Genomic DNA, 19,960 nt, shown 5'->3' on the forward strand with positions numbered 1-19,960 from the left:
TTTTTATGTAAGTGCAAAACTAGCTTTAACTAGCGGCTTGTCCCAGTTCGTATATTCGACATCTGTGTTGTTATATTATGTAAGTACCCATAATGCGCTCCACTCCGAAATTCTAACAACTAAATCGGCGGCGACGGAGGTTCACGATACAATAATTTTGTATATTGTGGTATTAGATGAGTTTGAAAAGTTTTACCCGTTTTGGTTTCGAAGTAATGTATCTAATGCCTATAACGGATTAATCAAAGAAAAACAGGAACATACACATATATATATATATATAGATATATAACTTGACAACATAAAATCGCTTTCCAGAAAATGAATTCGAGGATTTAGCAATTATTGAGTTTAATATATATGTATAATACAAGTACATATTACTCATTATTATTATTATTATTCGTATAAAATATTACCATACTTCAATTATATAAGTGTAATGAAACTATTTGATAAAAATAAATATAATTTATAATATCAATTTAATATGAATAATATTTTAATAAGTACTACCTACTAATTAATACTATATATATTACGTAGGTACTCACTCATTTTAAACATATTAAAACAGGAAAATCGAAATTAAAGTATGTGTCAAAACTAATTATTTACAAATTATTTACTAATTATTTATTACATTATTACAGAACAATATTAAGTAAACAGAATTCATTGTTTATAGAGATCGATGTAATACAGTTTATGCAATAATTGTACAATTAATCGTTTGCTGAAAGAATATAATACGTGGTGTTAATACCGTAAATGTAAATAAAATATTAAAATGTAAAAATTAACAGAGGCGAAAAGGCGAGAGTTGAAAATCCTAGTACGTTCTAGTTAACCAGTTTTATTGCTTTTGAAGGTTAGAAAAATTAGTCTTAAAAATCATAAGCGCATTTCTATTGGTAATTTGCAAACAAGAATTGAATTTTTTTTCGTGTTTATAGATTAATAAATTATTCAAATTTTGAAAAAATGAATTGACACACTATAAATACGATGGCATATTGGCATATTTAAAGTATATGTATACCTAAAACATGAAACTTAAACTAATGTACATCGAAATAGTTGTGCGAATTTAAGTTGTAAATTTTATGTGTAAAAAGCAAATATGAATAAATGTTTAAATTAAGTTTAGAGAAAAATAATATAGAGGTTATAAAGTATATAGTTGGGAGAGGAAGGAGCGTTATGTATAAAAGCCGCCAGCCTTGAGTTATAATTCATTCAAAATAGAAGGAAAATGCAATTAAAGCTTATATTGCAGTTGCATTTTATGTAGTAGTTGATAACGGACCTACACATTTTATTTAATGACACTATCGAGTGGTGGAGGGAGAAAAAAGCTCAAGGCCGAATTTTTTAACAAAGGCTTGGACAAAAGCCATTTTAAATCCGTGTCACGGTTGACATTACAGTTCGGTGTAATTTCAGTATGTTGAAATTAAAAAGATAGGTTACATACATCAACTAGAAAACACAACTCAAAAATTGATAATTTTATCGTGAATATTTTATTTATTGTTTGTTTCAAAAACTACTACCACACTCGCGTATAATATAATAAAACAGGGTCTGCCAAATTTAGTATGACGAAATAAATAGATTATGATGCAGGTTCTTACACAAAATCCACTATTTCTATCACACACAATTTCGAAGACCCTAAATTTATCTCATAAATTGGTATATGCTATATGCATATGGTATATAAGATAGGTCATAGGATATAAATGTTATTTCACGATTTTAGTTCAAAGTTATATAAAATGTAAAATACGTCTCCATATATTTGTGACAAAGAAAGTGAATTCGTCTACAAGAAATAAAAACATATATTTAATGAGTAAAGAAAAAAAATACTCTCACGGAATAAATGTCGAAAAACGACAAAGAAGAATACAACGCTATACATACGTATTGCATATGTATATGCTTACATAATATATAAAGTATAATACTATCGTCTTGGCACTGCAATGGTGCGACAGCACATCGTAAATTGTACAATAAATTATTCAAATGAATATGCAAAATAATTTTTACACACATCGGACGTGAGGATTGCTTTTAATGGACGATTTCAGATCTTCATAAGCGGCGACGGTTTTATGTTTTATCGTTACAATTCAATTCGCGTTTCGAATAACTTTTTAGCGCACACAATATAGTACGGGCGCACTGCTTACAATCTAATATTATATGGTCTTTTCGAGAAATACAATTTTACTCGCCGTCCTACAAAGTTTTGCAATGCATCTTATACGTGCATTTTCGTTTCGGGTATGACTTGCTAGACTCGTGATCGTTTATCTTATCGCAGCACTTTAGAGTATAGACAAAAATATATATTCAGAAAAAAATGTGGTACTCAACTATACAATAATCTTTTTATGCAATTATTGCAATGTGATGGTGCGATAGTGGAAAATAAACATTAGAAATGGATTATAAATATTTGTGATTATATTATGGTGAGTGCTGACATATACTTCAACATACTGTACATAAAATAGAATAATAATAATAATAATAATAAACAAATACTGTTTGGTTTTGTGCAAATTTGTCTGTCAATATAAAATATAATTACGTACGAAAGACAAGTATGCTGCAATTATTTATTACAACACATTAAACAGTGTTTGTGAATATACAGAATATAATTATTAATGGTATCTTTTTAAGAAAAAAACATTTGATTGCATTTATAATTCAATGTAATATTGTGATTGAAACAGCATATTAAAAATTAGTATTATTTATTTTTAGATTTGTATTCAAATGATATTTATATCAGTTATTCGAATATATACCAAAATATGAAATATTTATTATAGTACAACTAACGAAAAATAAAAATGCCATTGATACTAACCAACCTCAACATTTTTTTTTAATCCCACGCAAATCGCGGAATATTCTTAAAATGCATTTTAAGCTCAGTTCCAACTTATTAACACTGGACTTGTCCTTGGATACTAATAACTTTAATTTATAACTGAAGTAGGCGGTAACTAATAACATGTGTTAATGTCAGAAATAGTTATACTTAATTCTATATCACTCTTTAAATAAGCATATAACGAATATTTAGGCGTGTTGGCATTTTATACATATATTATTATATACTAAATAACTGATATTCTTAAAAGTCTAAGTATACAAAATACAATTTTTAAAGTACGAATAGTGTATGAGTACCTAAACTGAAAAAATGTTCAACTTTAAACTTTGATATGATATTCATGATAAAGAAAGTATGTTATTTGTCTAAAGTCTGAGGTCTATAATATAACCTAAAAATGAAAAGGAATTTTAATAAGGGGGTGTTTTATCGAAATCAAACGAGGATAATAGTAGTATTGAAAAAATTGTAAATATCCTAGTGATACTATTTATTTTCTTTAAGTATCTATCTATATATAATTATATAGTTATCGGAGTTTGTATAAAAATTTTCGTGTTCGATAAAATTTTTAAAATTAGAAAAAAAAAAACAAAAAAATACTTACAGTTGTCGGATTGGGATTGTAAGACGTGTACGGTGACATGGTGGTCTGCGTTACTGGACCGGTTCCGTATCGATACTGTTGGGCAGGTAAGGGAGCCGAGTTCCAGCCGGCCGTCGCTCTGTGATGGTATTGTGTAGGGGCGCCACTAGCATAGTTGCCGGTCATACCGGGCGGGCCACTGTGATGGCCAGGTACCGTGCCCGATTTTCCGCCAAAAGTCGTGTTGGTTAAACCTTGGTTACTGCCAGCTGTGTTATAACCGCAACTCAACTGCGCGCGCTAAAAAAGTAAAACAAAATTTGACCAAAATATTATTATAAGGCACTTATAATTTTTTTTAAATTATACAATTAATTTGAGTCTTTTTTAACATTCGAGAAAGTATAAATACAAAAGTATGATATGTTATTACAGAGAGTCATTATAAATATATTCAAATGAATATTGTTCTTGTGATAAACCACGCAAACATTACAGTCCACACATACGACCGCATACGGTATATACTATGTGTATACTTCCGTCCTGTGATCAAGGTCGATGGCATTAGGATACAAACGATTTCCGGACATGAAAATTTCCCCGCACAAATTTATATACAAATTATATATATATTAATAAATATTATTTTGTACTACCGGGAGAGATAGTGAAATGTATGAAAAAATATCTTTTTTTACCCAAAATATAACATTAAAGGATTGTGTTAACACACATAATTGTTATTATATACACACGAATTTTTTTAACACAAAATAGCTATTTCAATTTTCAGACGCACGAAACTACAAATAACAATATATAAATATTACTCGAACATGTATAACATGCAATAAATAACTAACCGTTCGTTTAATGACTGATCGTTGTGTATTTCTAAAGTGTATTTTCTTATTTACAGTTCATACAACAGTCACGTTTAATTTATTCTATAATTGAGTCAATAATAATGACTTGAAATTGAAATGAAAAACGATACAGTCGCAGCTTGATTAATACTCCCATGTGCGTAATGAAAAGTATTTGAACCTATTTATAGACATAATCAGGATGTTAAATTGGGAAGTATCTAAGAAAAAGTGTTGAAAATTCCGATGTAATGTCTTTTATACATACATACCTTGAATATTCGCTTGTATATAATAACTATTATTTAAGTATTTTATGGACAATGTTTCGTAATAACTGTTACATAATTTAAAAAAAATGTTTTCATAGCTAGTAGATAGGTACTTACTAAAAGTATTTAATTATTATTTTATGAAAGAAATAATATTCTTATTTATATTTTTTGCACAATTCATAAAGCAATAGAAATTTTATATAATTATATCAATTGTAATGCTTAGAGTATTTATTTTTGCGCTCGTAACATATTATTCGATATAACATTAGTATAAACTTCAGATAAAAAGTTATTTTATTAATTTAAGTTTTTATGCTTTTTTGAGTTCGAAAAAATTATACAAATATTATTAATAATCTTAATAATTGAATGAAATCGAATTATTAATTCTACAAATATGAATTTAAATATAAATAAATTAAAATATATATATTTTTTTTATCATACATTAAATTTAATTATCTGACTTTCATAAAATTTATACATAGAATTTATAAAACGTTCAAATATCCATGATAATTACGTGTTTTTAACGAATGGGTAATAACAGAAGATAAATTAAATTAAATAAATAAAAAAATTAATTTTAGTATGCATTAGTTATTTTTTATTGAGATGATTTTTTAAGATAAATTTCTACTACCAACAGAGAGCACTTATCTATAATATTTATAATGATATCAAAAATTCAATAATTTGCTTTTAAAATATTTTTATTATAATATTTTATATTTCGGTGTGCTAAAATAATGACGTAAATTGATGATATATGCTAACCTAAGTAACCACTAACTATATAAATTAGAAACGTAGAATAGAATATATATATATTATATATATACACATTAATCATATATTTTATACATTATTTATTTTTTTAAATCAATTGTATTTTATCATTTTTTAGTAATATATCAACACGACAATGCATAACTCCATAGTAATCATACTAAATAATTCTAATTTTTAATTTAGTATGTATAATAGTATTTATAAAATATCATATTCATAGCATTAAATTTTACTAACTTTAAATACATTTTTAATTATTTTTTTATTTTCATTTTTTTTTTACTTTCTATTATGTCAAAATATTATAATTTATCGTTTTTCTAAGACAAATAAGAATATTAAATGGGAATACAACAGTTGTTATTTATTTAATATTTTAATATCCTTATGACTAATATGCTATCTTAAATTAGTCAAATTAAATTAATCACAATAGTTATGAATTTGTGATACATAAAGTCATACAAATGATGGATAAAATTTGCCAGAATGCCAATGAGTCATTACTGTTACGATAACATTATAGTACAATTTTATCGAAAAAACCATAAGACTATTTTTAATATAATATATGAAAAACATTTAACCGTAATAACATATTAAGTTATAGATCATATTAAAAAATATTTTTCAATAAAATTGAAACCCAATATTTAAAAACTTGTAATTTAAATGAAATTAGTGACGTTAAAAAACTAAAACCTAATAATATAACTTGAGATGTTTTAAGTCTAAATTGCAAATTCAATATCGAATTTAAGGTATATCATAGTGAGATAATTTATTATGTAACTATTCATCCAGAAAAAGGCATATGTAATCTCAAGTTTCAAAAATAAATTAAACAAATAACAATTTAAACCCGTTTGATAAAGAGATTGAAAATATAATTAATTTTGTTTATACTCGTATACACGAGTAATACAATAGGTATATAATGTAAATGAATACTATATAATGTACTTTATATATGTAATCAACATATATAAATAAAATTTATTTTGGAAGGTTCGGAGACAAACGTGACACTATTTACATTTTAGTATATAGGTTAGGTTATACCTGTTATATAGTTAACATATTATGGGTTTTATGTACAACAAAAAATAAATTAAATTATACTTTTTTTAATTGGATGACTTGGACGACAAATGTAGGATTCGCCATGTCATGTCATTATGATGGAAATGACAATTGTGGCGTTTTTAGAAGTTATATATACATATATATATATACGGACTTATAGTAGATAGTTGTTTTTGCTCGGTTTTTGTTAATACGCTCTATGGTTATGGTAACAATATCACAAGTATACGCATATGTCTATAATGTGTGCGAATATGGGTCATAGGATACACGTCATGAAATGTCATCAAAATAATATATTATCCGCATAGTTAGCATTTAAATATTATTAAAAAAGGTGTAACCTGGTATGTATGGGTATTTCTGTAGCTACTTATGTTAAATTAAAAAAAAATTTCCAGCAATGACTATTTGTATGAGAAAATATTTTTACGAAATTGGTATAAAACTATCTAATAGTGAGTAAGTACGTATGTAATTTATATTATATTATTATATATTATTAATTTTTTTTAAAACAATTACTGAGTAATATTTTAGGCAATTATATTTTTTTTCAACTGAAGGGAAATATTTTGATCACATATTTTCCTAAACGATACGATCAGAAGAAATGGTTTATGTAAAATGTACATTGTACATGAGCAAATACTGAAATGTTTTAAACATATTTTAAACCGAAATTCTAGACGTTTACAGGAAACAAGCAAACGTCTCTCTGATGATCATTCCTAGAGCACCCTACACATAGTTAACTCAACTAGCACTTCAACAAATATATAAATAGATTTTATAAGACAATGTTTTATATCCGTTTCGGAGCAAACGTGTGACAATAACTTCCTTTGAACACTCAGTTCTCAAAGTCAATTACTTGCAACACGTAAGTCACAACTCTTTCAATGCAATCGCGAAATCGTTTTAATTCTTAACCACCAAAAGTTTATTTTTTCAAAGGTAGTTGGGTAATGTAGCATAAAATATATTTTAAACTTGACTTCGACGCAAAATTGAAATCAATAAGAATATAAGACGTTTGTAGGAAACTGACAGCCAATGACACTGAATATTAAAATACATTTTTTTTTTTCATGATTGTAATTTTTACTGTTATTAACCACAGTGGTATTACTTTAGGTACATATAATTTAATATAGGAACCCATATATTTATTATTATTATAGAATATTATGATAATGCAAAATCCAATATTATGTCATCAACACAAAAGAACTCATGAAGCATATTTGACATATTTGCAATCATTGATGACATCCTTTGGCTTTCAACGACCATGTCACGCGACGTTATCGCTATGGATATCACTTGAGAAAGGGCTACAGATAGGTGAACCGAGATTATAGTCACAGTGGTTGTACTTCGTTATCATAGTATCATGACAAACTGACTTAAGTACAAACAAAGATTAACTGTGTGTTATTTTAATGATAATCTAATACACAAAGCTTTACATTTATATTACATTATTGTCCGTGTACAGATAAGTATAATATTGTGTTTAAGACAAATAACAATAATTGGTTTTCGATGTTTGAAAAGATACGAATATACGACTAGGTAGCATTTTTCATGAACAATAAAATTATGCGTCTAAAAAAAAAAAAATGAAATTGAATCGCGATTGAAATCTTGAAACATTAAAGTGCACATAGATACAAAATAAAATAATTGTGTACATTGAACGTTTCTCTGTAAATTTGCTCATTGCATTTTCAAATCTTGCTAATACAGAATCGTTTATATTTTATTTTTTCGAAAACACACACCGTTATCCACGATAATTGACAAACTCTAGTTTCAAACTCTGTGCATGGTATATCTACTTGTAATATATTTGAACAACTGCGCCATTTAAAATTAGCATATATAGACTGTATAATATACACCCACATATTATGGGTAATATTGTATAGGTACCGACAAAAGTGTAGAGCAAACAATCAGGCATTTTCCATAGGATTCCGGCATTATAAATAATACGAATAAATTAATTTCTATTCCGCCCAAGACAATTATTAAATTATTAAATCCATAAATTCAACGGGGCACGGAAATAATGAAGTTAATATGATAGGTACTTACTAGACTATGGCTACAGATACCCGTATACCATTATACACGGAGTAAGTAATACAAGCCAACACCGTTAAATAACAATTTCTTTTAGGTTCTCATTAGTATAATTAACACTTATTATTTCGACTTACTAAGGGGGACGGAGAGCGAGACTGATAATGAGTTACATTAACGTACAATATTCGCTGTTGAATATAAAAAATTATGCACTCGATGAAAAAACAGTACGGTACCTAAACATATGTAGTTTTAGATGAAAACGAATAAACAAGAAAGAGGAAAATAAAAAATCACGGTATCTGCTTTTTCTTTTATTTTTCGTATATAATTGTATACACGTGCATGTACACTATAATATGTAGGTACTCACTGTTGAACATTTTACCGCAAAAAGTTATACGTATATGGATAGTGGGTAGTCGGGGACGTCTATCATCGCCAGACGGATATATTATATGAATATAAGAAGTTTAATAGATAGGTACATAGTATAATGTAATATATAATATAAATCTAAGTTCAACCGAATACACGCAGTTCCGGACTGCGGAAAAAAAGATAAACGGTTATAAAACATAATATCGCACGCATACGAGATATTCCCTTCCGCCGTACATATGTGCACTTATGCAGTTAACGCTGGTGTAGCAGTAGAACTATAAACGGTATATTATTTTTAATAGTGAGGTACAATAATTATTGATACAATAAGCGCGCACACATATTTTGCACATTCGAATGTACCGTACGTACACACAGGTACGGGCGGTACGGCGATAGGTGCGCGCATGACAGCAATGACTCACGATTTGTACTTTAAAAAAATACGAATGGTGAGTAGTATCATCGTGCTGCAGCATATTATAATTACTGTTATTATTGAGATCAACATTTCGATGGTATATTACCTTCTATACGTTAATGACAAATACAAATATCTAAAAAAAAGTAAATGTCTAATTAAATTTTTAAAATTCTGCCATAAACGATTTATCTATATAATGGTAGGAAAATATTTGTAGTACTTGTGTATTTACAAGTGTACAAACGTACAGTATACCAATATGTTATGCTTAAATGCATTAGTTCAAACCATAAATTATATAAAATAATAACTAAACTATAAAAAATAATAATTGTATAGCCTGTAATATTTTCAATAAACTTACAAGTATAATTTTGTGTACTTATCATATTTTTAGACACTAGAACGATGAAATAAAAAAGGTACTGTCATATAAAAAAAAAGTACGCCTGATCACCTTTCTGTTTTTACATACGTAATATTATATTTTTCAGACATGTAATCAAGGGGAGATATAGGAGTATAGTAACACCCCTTCCATTTGACCATGCTATACTTATAATTATTAAGATTCATCATAAACCGTGATGTACCGAATTGTACACATATTTATCATAAAAAAATATATATAACGATAACAATAATATAAAGTCCGTTTCTTATTACACCATTTACATAATTTTGTGTCATTTCATACACGATTTAAGATATTTTATCTTTTTATACAGCATGTACGTAAGAACAAACGTTTAAAATGTTATGAATCACGATAAACTATTGAAATTGACCCATAAAACCACCGAACTACCCGAATGTTATCAAACTTATAAGTTCTGTGATAACAAATAAAACTATTCTAATCCAATAAATTTATTTTATTTTAAATCATTATGACGGGCCATACAAATAAAGATGGTATACGAAAAAATATTATTTTATCATATTATACAAAAAAAACCTTAACTACAAAATAGATATCTCAGAAAAAAAATAGTAAGTGGTTTTAAATTTGTAAAAATTTGTTAAAAATCATTCTGTTATTTTATTAGATTCAACTATGAGTACCAACAGCTCTTACAACTAAAAAGAAATAACTGTAATAATTAATTCAAGCCCAATAGTTCATAACCAAGTAGATAATGTAAGTTATTGGGGATTACAATTGTAATACTTCGGCTAGCTAATATATCTATGGACTTAAATCACGGAATTTTTGGTGAAATAAGTACTCATTCAAACAGTTACAATCCATAGTAGTGTTCAGCGATCGCCGATTGGTGTTATTTTAATTTCTTTAAGAAATAAAAATTATAAGCATTATGTTAACAAAAAAAAAAAAAATAACAATAATAATGATAATAACAACGAAAAATATAATAGAAACAGAAAATTAAACGGTTACGTAATGACTCGCGGCGAAATATAATATTATACACCCATTATATGTATTATAATAAATACACTGAGTGTTTATAATCCACGTACTATACTTATTATAAAATCGTATTATTGCTGCAAAGATATTCAACGAAAATATTAAAAAATGCACGTATACAGTATACACTATACAGGAATAACCTTTACTTCATAATACGTTCAAAGACCGACTTCTTCGTAATAATAATAATAATAATATGATAATAAAGAGAACTCACCGAAGGAACGGGTCGTCACGTAGCTGCAGTCTGAAGGATGTAATTTAATAATACTATATTATAAATAAGATGGCGACAAGAAAAAAAAATTAACGACTATCAAAACGCGCGACCGTTCTTGTAGAGTTAGCGGAAATTCACTGAAGGAATCACAATGAGGATTAAAAGGGACCTACCAATTCCGTATTATCCGGTGACGGGTAGGATTATAATAAAATTTTATTATACGAACATAATATACTATACATACATTGTTAGAGTTATGTTTTTTTTTTTTTTTTTTGATAAGAACGAAATCGACGAGGGCGTAACCCGTACAGGGCCAGAATGCCACTGTAATACAAACCATCATTCTTTTTTTTTTTTGTCAACCAGTCTCGTACACACATACACACACACACACACACACACACGACGTGAACATTTATACACACCATTAATATAACATCATTTTAACATTACACACACGGCGGACCCAAGATAAGAACGTATTTAGGACGTAAAATGCGATATCGAACATTACCGTGCCGTCGCAACCGATTTCGTAGTACACGCGGCTAAAAACATTATCATAATATACGATATACTGTAACTACTACTATATTATTGTAAGGTCTGAAGTTATTATAATATAATTTTATATAATATACCATCACGTAATGGCAATTTAAACAAACGTACGCGTAATAATGTACGATACCGTTGGACTACCCTTGAAAACCATAATACGCATATTATATACAACACGAGGATTAAATGAAAAAAATTAAACTACTCATTGGTATTAATCAAAGAAATGTCGTCCTCGGAAAATATTTAAATATGATATTTGGTCCCTGAAAGTTGTTAGCCACACGAGTCATAGGATTTTGATTCCCAGTGTATTTTTTTTATAGAACTATGTCTGCCCCATTAGGTCATTGTATATATATATATTAATTTCTTCGGTAAATTTTAAATAGTAAGACAATATAAAACTTGGAAATCAATTCAATATTTATTCATTATTTTATTGATAAAAAAATTAAACAATCAATGTGCCAATAACAATAAATTCTAAAGGAAAGAAAATGTAATTTTACTCTACAAAATTAATCTTATAATAGCTATTAAAATATTTTATATTATTCAATAAATACTACTTAATATATATATATATGTTTAATGTTATCGATTAAGCTTATTGTTCATTTTTTTTTTTTTTTTTTTTTAACAGATTCTTGAATAAAGAATTATGTTAAAAATAAAAAATTAATAAATATGAGTATAAATTAAGTATATATTGGAGAGTTCTTTAATTATAAACTATTTGTAATTTTATTTGCATTTCAGTTATAATTTTTGTAAAATAAAATAATTAAAAAGTTAGTTTGTAACTTTTTTTATTGAGTTGATTTTTTAACTTTAAATATTATTTTTTTCTAATAACTTAATGATTTAAAAACCATGTCCTATAATTTATGTAAGACTTATTTCCAATATTCGTTATAATATACCTTCTATAGAGACCTATTATAAATGTCCTATCTTAAATTTTTAATATTTTTTGAGAAAGAAAGTCTATAAACTTAATTTTTGATATGGACAAAACGTGCGCTTCCTTAATTATAGATATACATCTGACTTCGTTCTTTAATGATGAGAGTACAAATTCCAATCGATGGACTAGTGTAAATATCAAAACTGAAATTAACGTGATATGGACATTTTAGGAAGAAGTGTAAATTGTTGTTTTTGGTTCCAACCGTCTTGCGTAGATTACTGCCTAATTCTATTCTGCACATCACGAAATATCTATAACACTATTTCCTTGCAAAAATTCAGTTTATAAGACATTGATACACAATTTTGAGTTAAGTAGTGGAAAATCACTAGGACAAGATCTGCCTAAAGTACTTAACCTACCACATAAATACTTACTATAATATATTGCCATAGCGACTAACTATATTAACAGATTTAAAGTTAATAAACGGAATATCTATTAAAAAAAAAAAGCTTTGTTATACAATAAGTAATTAATTTGTACGACACAACTTCACAAAACTAATTGATTTTCAACTGAGCTGCATACGCCTACGTAATAATATATTTAATTTCGTTTCGGGATTATTTCGACAAGAGGAAAATAAATAAAACTCAGCCACTTAATATTAAATATTATTATGATTTTTATACTCCGATATATTGAAATATAGCATATTTAATCAAATGCCAAAATAACGTCTATAATTTACTACAAGATTTTAAAATCACGGCGAGAGATATGTCATCATATTTTATCGTAGTACGATTTTATCGATAGAACATTTTGTGAGAATACGAAGCGCGCGCAGGAGACGACATCAATGGCATTGTTATGCGCTTCCTATATAAATACAACATAATGACAACTACAGAATTTCATCGAATAATCGATACACGGACAATGATGATGTTTATAATAATAATAATATATTCACAGCCATCCATGAAGGGTAAATTTAATATTTTTACAACAATAAATGTTGTATATATTATACGCTTATATTCTTTAGTATAATTCGGTCGATATCATTCACTAAGAATAAACTAAATATATTATTATAATGTTATGCATGATATAATGTATATAGTATATACTTCACACAATAATATTAATAAAATTATAGTGGCGTTGAATTTAACAGTAAACGATATTGAAAAAATAAATGTCTCGAACTGTATAACTCGTTGTTCGTGTCATCGCGCTGGTGCCAAATAGGCGACGAATACGACAAAGATAATAATATAATGTTTTATTATATGGACGACGGAGAGATAATCGTTTTTGGGCGAGTCACTACAGTGCGCGTTTATCCGATACCGTCATTGAAATATACATCGAACTATGCTTATTCGCAGTTAACTTTATTGTATTGTATAGATATATAATATATGCACCGACGGAGGATTTAAATTACATACGCGCGTATGTGTTATTAATGATGACTACCGTGACAAGAAAATTAAATTCGTATTCGACATGACTACGCTTGCGAGTGGTAATTGGTAATAATGACCAAACGGAAAAAATGCAGTCGTCCCGGAAAAAAATGGCCAAAAAAAATTAATTCGACAAACATGAAAACGGTTCCACGAAAATGGTCCAAAAGAAAAGCAATCCGAAAAACAAAGTGAGCAAAATAAATAAAAGAAGAAAAGTCAACTGAAATTATTTTATAAAAAACAAAATTACCAAGAATAAACAAAAACGGTTTTATTAAGTGTAAGCCGTTCACTATAAAAATGTTTCGAACAATGTTGATAATGGTGAATACATCATACAATACTACAATGGCTATAAATCAATATAAAATATACACAAAAATTCCGATGTACAATAAAAATACAAATAAATATAAAATAACATATATATAGTAAATACAAAAAATTATACAGTTATATACGTAACACAATTGCATGTTTTTAATATTTATCCGGAAAAATTCAAGAAATCTAAAAAATTGGGTTTGATATTTTTTATATTAAGTTATACTTAACTACCAAAGTGTAGTAGTATGTGAATACCGTCAGCATAATATTATTCTCGCGAAAACTCTTATTATATATTGTAATATAATCCTAAGAGAAAACTACGGATATGCTGCTGCAGGGATTCGTTTACTCGATACATGTTCAGATCTCTCTCCGAACTATAATATGTATAGACATAGCGACTACGGTAATTAAGATTGAGATTCGGATAACAACTGTAAAACTACCTCTCTAAAATCCAGGTCATTACAACACGGGCACTTACCGACGTGTTTTAAATTCGCATTTATATGATAACTAGCTATATCCTCGTGCACTTTGTTGCCCGTGCAAAAGGAATCCATATTAAATTTAGTTGCCTAATGCTAAAATTCAGTGTAATGCGTGTGGATAAATAATAATTTTGGTTTTTTTTGATCTGGTGTCTAGATGATATTTCATACATATTAGCTTTACATAAATGACCTAACTAGTGTTACTTTTTGGAGTCAGCATTTTTCGTTTTCTTTCTTTTTTTTTTTTTTTGTTGAATAAACCAAATTTTATTTCCTTTTCATTTTTGACCAAAAATCAACAACACATAAAGTTTCAATAGTGTGAACCAAAAACAACGTATACGTTTTATATTGTTATATTACATCAAGTAATCACTAAAATCTAATTCCTAATAATAACTTCTAATTATTAGTAGTAACACGAATGAAAAAAAAATAATATTTTTAGTACATATTTTCCAATTATTTAAAAATTAGTAACTCGATTTTTTATTAACTTATAGAATCAAAAATATGCTTAAAATATGCTCCACCGTGTTCTCTTTCATTTAAAAAAATCAAGATAATCGGATGAGTGGTTTCAGAGAACATGCATGATAAAGATTTTAATTTTCATATATATATATAGCCAGCTACTGTACTTGACATGCGCGAGCAATTAACGACGATCGCTAAAATGTTCAAATTCCGTGCTATACGTGCATTGAGTTTCAGACCTTTGTTTTTAAATATATAGGTAAAGATCAGAATAAGGGGTTAGATGCTTATTCCTCCAAAATATTTGCAGTGTCATAATTTATTAGGAATTTTGTCACTTTGACATGCATAACTGTAATAAATATTAATATGCATTATATAACTTGATTTATACCATCTAATCATTAGTACAACTTTTTATTCTAAATAAATTATTTGTAATAACAAAAATGTACTCATTAATTTATTATATCATACTAAAAATAGTATCTTAAAAGTTAAAATAATGTTTCATAATTGATCAATTATATATATTACATTAAGCAATATAGTCACAGTTTGAGTATTTGTATAAAATAGAAATTAATAACAAAATATAAAGATTAAATTAACTAACTATTAATATTTTAGTGTATCAAGAATTTTCAAACTTTTTACACTTGGTTTATTGTTTAGCGCATATTAAATAGTGTTAGGTCACTCGAAATAATTCAGTGACGGAAAAATTTTGGACTTAAGACTTGTGGTTACATTACTGTACTTGTCGTACAGTCTATCCAATCAAGGTAAACAGATATTTACATACGAACATATTATCCTAATACCTCTGTGCACCAAAGAAATTCGTGTCGATGCGAGAACGGAAGTTGAGACTTCCGATCGCGAATATGCAGCGCTGACCAGTTTGAGGAAACACGTACACGTCCCGGAGAACCGTAAGCCGAGAAAAAAATGCATGTTCGTGGACTGCAGGTTGAGGTAGTGGGAACAGGAGGCCAAAAAACATAGAGTTTAATATAATATTATTATGCTACTCGAGAGACCTTGCAATCGCTCGCGCGTGCATTGCACGAAACATATGAGTTGGGACGGTGACCTTGCAACAAGGTAAAATGTTGGCTATAAAACATCGTCACGCGTAGGTACTATATTATGATAATAATAATAAATATTATAATAGCGGAGGCGAGCGGTCTCGTCATTAATCTTTGACCCGAGAACGCCGACGCCATAAAAAAGAAATCAAATAAACACTCACAGCCAATATCATTATAGTTATGTATATTCATTGTTCTTAGCTGATAACTGACACTACAGATTTATGCAGTTTTCATATGTTATGTTTTCTTACTATTCTCTCATATTCACGCGAGACCACTTGGATTCTGTTGCTCCAATAGAGAAAATCAATAATATTAGGCGTTCAAAACAATATATGCATCGAAATATAACGTAATTATTGAATTAAAACAGCGCAATAATCGCTTAGCGAGAAAACAACTCAAACAAACAGATTATAATTCGTCGTGCGTCACACGCAAAACATTACAAAAGATACTACTGTATACTACTGGTATCACTGCCATAGCTTGATAAATGTGCAAGTCGAAATTACTTTTTTTTCTCCCTACAGGAATCGGAGCCGTTGCAATGTCCCCATAAAATATACGCGGTAATTACACCCCACGGACTACACTCGTGTGTGTATACGTTCTGCTATATATATTTATACACAATATTATATTATTGTTTTAACTGATAAATCGATACATCCCCCCACCATTATGAGACTTGAGAGAAAAAAAAAAACCTCAATACCAATAACCACCGAATATAGGCAACTATACTACTGCCGCAAATTGTGTAAGTATATATTAAACAAATATTACTATATAATAATATAACATGTAGTAGATATATAGCCGTGGTACAGTGTATTTGTAACATTTTTCTTGATGTACGAGTATAATTAAAGAGCAGTTGTTTTCATAGCATTATAGAAAAATCTCAAAATAACGGTGAAGCATATGAAAATTTAAACTTGATGTTCATTTTGATGTAAAGCTTGAGTTTTGAAAAAATTGTTTATCGAATACAATAATTTAACATTGATTCTAAGCAAGGTTTGTATTTGAAAAAAAAATTCATTTTACGTTATTTACAATTTAAACGTTATTCAACTTTTGCATTTATCGTTATTCAGAATTAAAATTTTTATTATATTTTATAATTTATTTATGAAATAATTGAAATTATTATTATTATTATTATTATTTTTTTTTTATGATATGCTATATAATATAACGTTTTGCGTTGTTTTGTTTGATGATATATCATATATTTTGTTAATCGTTATGTTTTGTTTTGTGTTATTTAATTATTTATGTTTATTGTTTTCCGTTATAATTACGTTTACAAAGTTGCAATTGTTTTTGTCAAATATAGCGTTATTATAACGTTTGAAAGTCCTGGTTCTAAGGTTTCTAACAAATAATAGACCGCCACCACAAATCGATTATTTTTTACCGTGTTTTACACAAGGAATACCTTATGATATTTTTAAAATATTTATTTAAGATCGTATACCTACGTGCCTTGCAGAAAAATACTATTTGTTCAGGTTATACGTAAAAATGCGAAAACTTAGATAATAAGCAGTTGTACTTCCCAATAAATCACCACAGTTACAGTACGTATAAGTACATACATTTAATAATATATAATAATATACTGCAGTAGTAGTTCTGACAAATGTGTGCATGTTTATCGCCGTTTGAATAAGATAAGACGTCCCGCAATGGCACAATAACTGCAGTATTACTGCACACAACACGTTGTAATTGATATGAAACGCATTTGCATAAGCTGACCACCTCTGTGTAGATAAGTGACCCCCATCCCCACTAAACAACCAGTATAAGTATACTCTACGATAGTCATTTAAAAAAACACGTAAAATTTATAGAAACGTACACTGACGATTCATTCGAAGTTAAAGCAGCAATTATTATTGCAATACTTCCCTATGTGTTTTGTGTACGCGTGAAAAGATCCGAACAATTCGTATAACTTAAATGTATGTGTAAATTGTACAGTATAGTAATATGTTTCATGATACAGCTGAACTCGTTTCACCCTCGTTCTAGATTAATAAGCGGATTTTGTTTACAGGGACTTCCAACTTGATATACCACATACAATATAATTATTAATTACTATAATGTATAATAAATGGTTATTTCTGCAAAATGTATAGATAGACTTATTATTATTGATATTAACATTATTATAAATTCCATATCTTGTCGCTGGAACAATTTTTCACCGATTGTACGACCAAAAAAAACTCAATCAATTGTAAAAATTAACAAAAAAATTATTTAAATTTTTCCATACGCACTTTAATATAATATGATCCAAATAATAATTTATATAATACTAAATATTATTAATATATTCACTGCATAGAATTAACGTGTATTAATCACTAATCTCTGACAACTTTATCTACATATAAGGTTTGATTTTATAGTATGGAAACTTATACACACTATAGAAATATTCAAGTTCATCACAGCAGATCGGTATTTTTGTGTGATATCACAAAAAAATTGTTAAATTATATGCACGAATAAAACATTGAACTTCATTGAATAATAATTTAATATTTTGAGATAATAAATATTAAAATTTAATACAACTTTTATGAAAGCTAGTTTTTATCTGGAACAAAGTTTCAATCATCATAATATTTCGATAGTATGAAAAACAAAGAAATTAAGAAAATTAATCAATGTCAAGAAGTAGATAAGTCAAATTACGTTGTTACATCGTATATAAACAGATGTTTTAGTTTTGACATATTTTGTAAATTATCAAACGCTAAAAAAAAATCATCTGGATCATCTATGTTATATATGTTATAACGGAATCATGCACTATACTAACATAATATACATCATTTTTATCTGTGAACATAAATTATTTATTCTTTTTAGATTCAGGGACAGTTTCTTTAAACACGAGACACAAATGGATGCATCTTCAAAAATTACATTAAAAAACAATATAATATATACGTACTTTTTAATTGCTACAGAAAAAACTTAAAAACAGTCGTAAAAATAAGCTTACGCCATTTAAATGACAACATGATTTAATTACCAATTTCACAAAATTAAGTATAAGACTAAATAAATAAATAAATAAATGGTATACAAAAGTGGCTTAAATAGATTTTATAAAAACAATTATCCAAGTTTTTTTTAATAAGAATTTTTTTTAACTATTATTGTATACTATTGAAACATAAATTAAAATAGCAGCTCAGAATTGAAAACACGTATATTTTACTTATTAAATCAAAGAAAAAAAATAACTGTCCTTCGACGTAAAATTTTTAACATCAGTAAATAACATTAAAATGTAATATTCAATAACATATTGTAGTAATTTATATTATGTTAGTATATATATTATGTATTGTTCATGTTTCACAAGTTGGTAAATGATTAACTATAATAGTGTTAATGTAATAAGTTAGGCATACTTTGACCAATTCAGTTACTAATTTGGAGATATTTACATATTTATTTTAATTATTA

General features: G+C 27.5%; 1 protein-coding gene across 9 annotated transcripts in view; it reads right to left on the minus strand.

Annotated features, from left to right (window-relative positions):
• The window catches only part of LOC112595583 (protein alan shepard), a 117,419-nt gene that overhangs the window by 43,700 nt on the left and 53,759 nt on the right, over positions 1 to 19,960 (minus strand). For all 9 annotated transcript variants that reach the window (XM_025340840.1, XM_025340837.1, XM_025340839.1 and 6 more), the window contains one exon: positions 3,528 to 3,806. In XM_025340840.1, the coding sequence (XP_025196625.1) occupies positions 3,528 to 3,806 (279 nt within the window). The remainder of the gene's footprint in view (positions 1 to 3,527; positions 3,807 to 19,960) is intronic.

Source organism: Melanaphis sacchari, unplaced genomic scaffold (genome assembly GCF_002803265.2).
Source record: "Melanaphis sacchari strain LSU unplaced genomic scaffold, SCAv2.0 Contig28_pilon_pilon, whole genome shotgun sequence".
Lineage (NCBI taxonomy): Eukaryota > Metazoa > Arthropoda > Insecta > Hemiptera > Aphididae > Melanaphis > Melanaphis sacchari.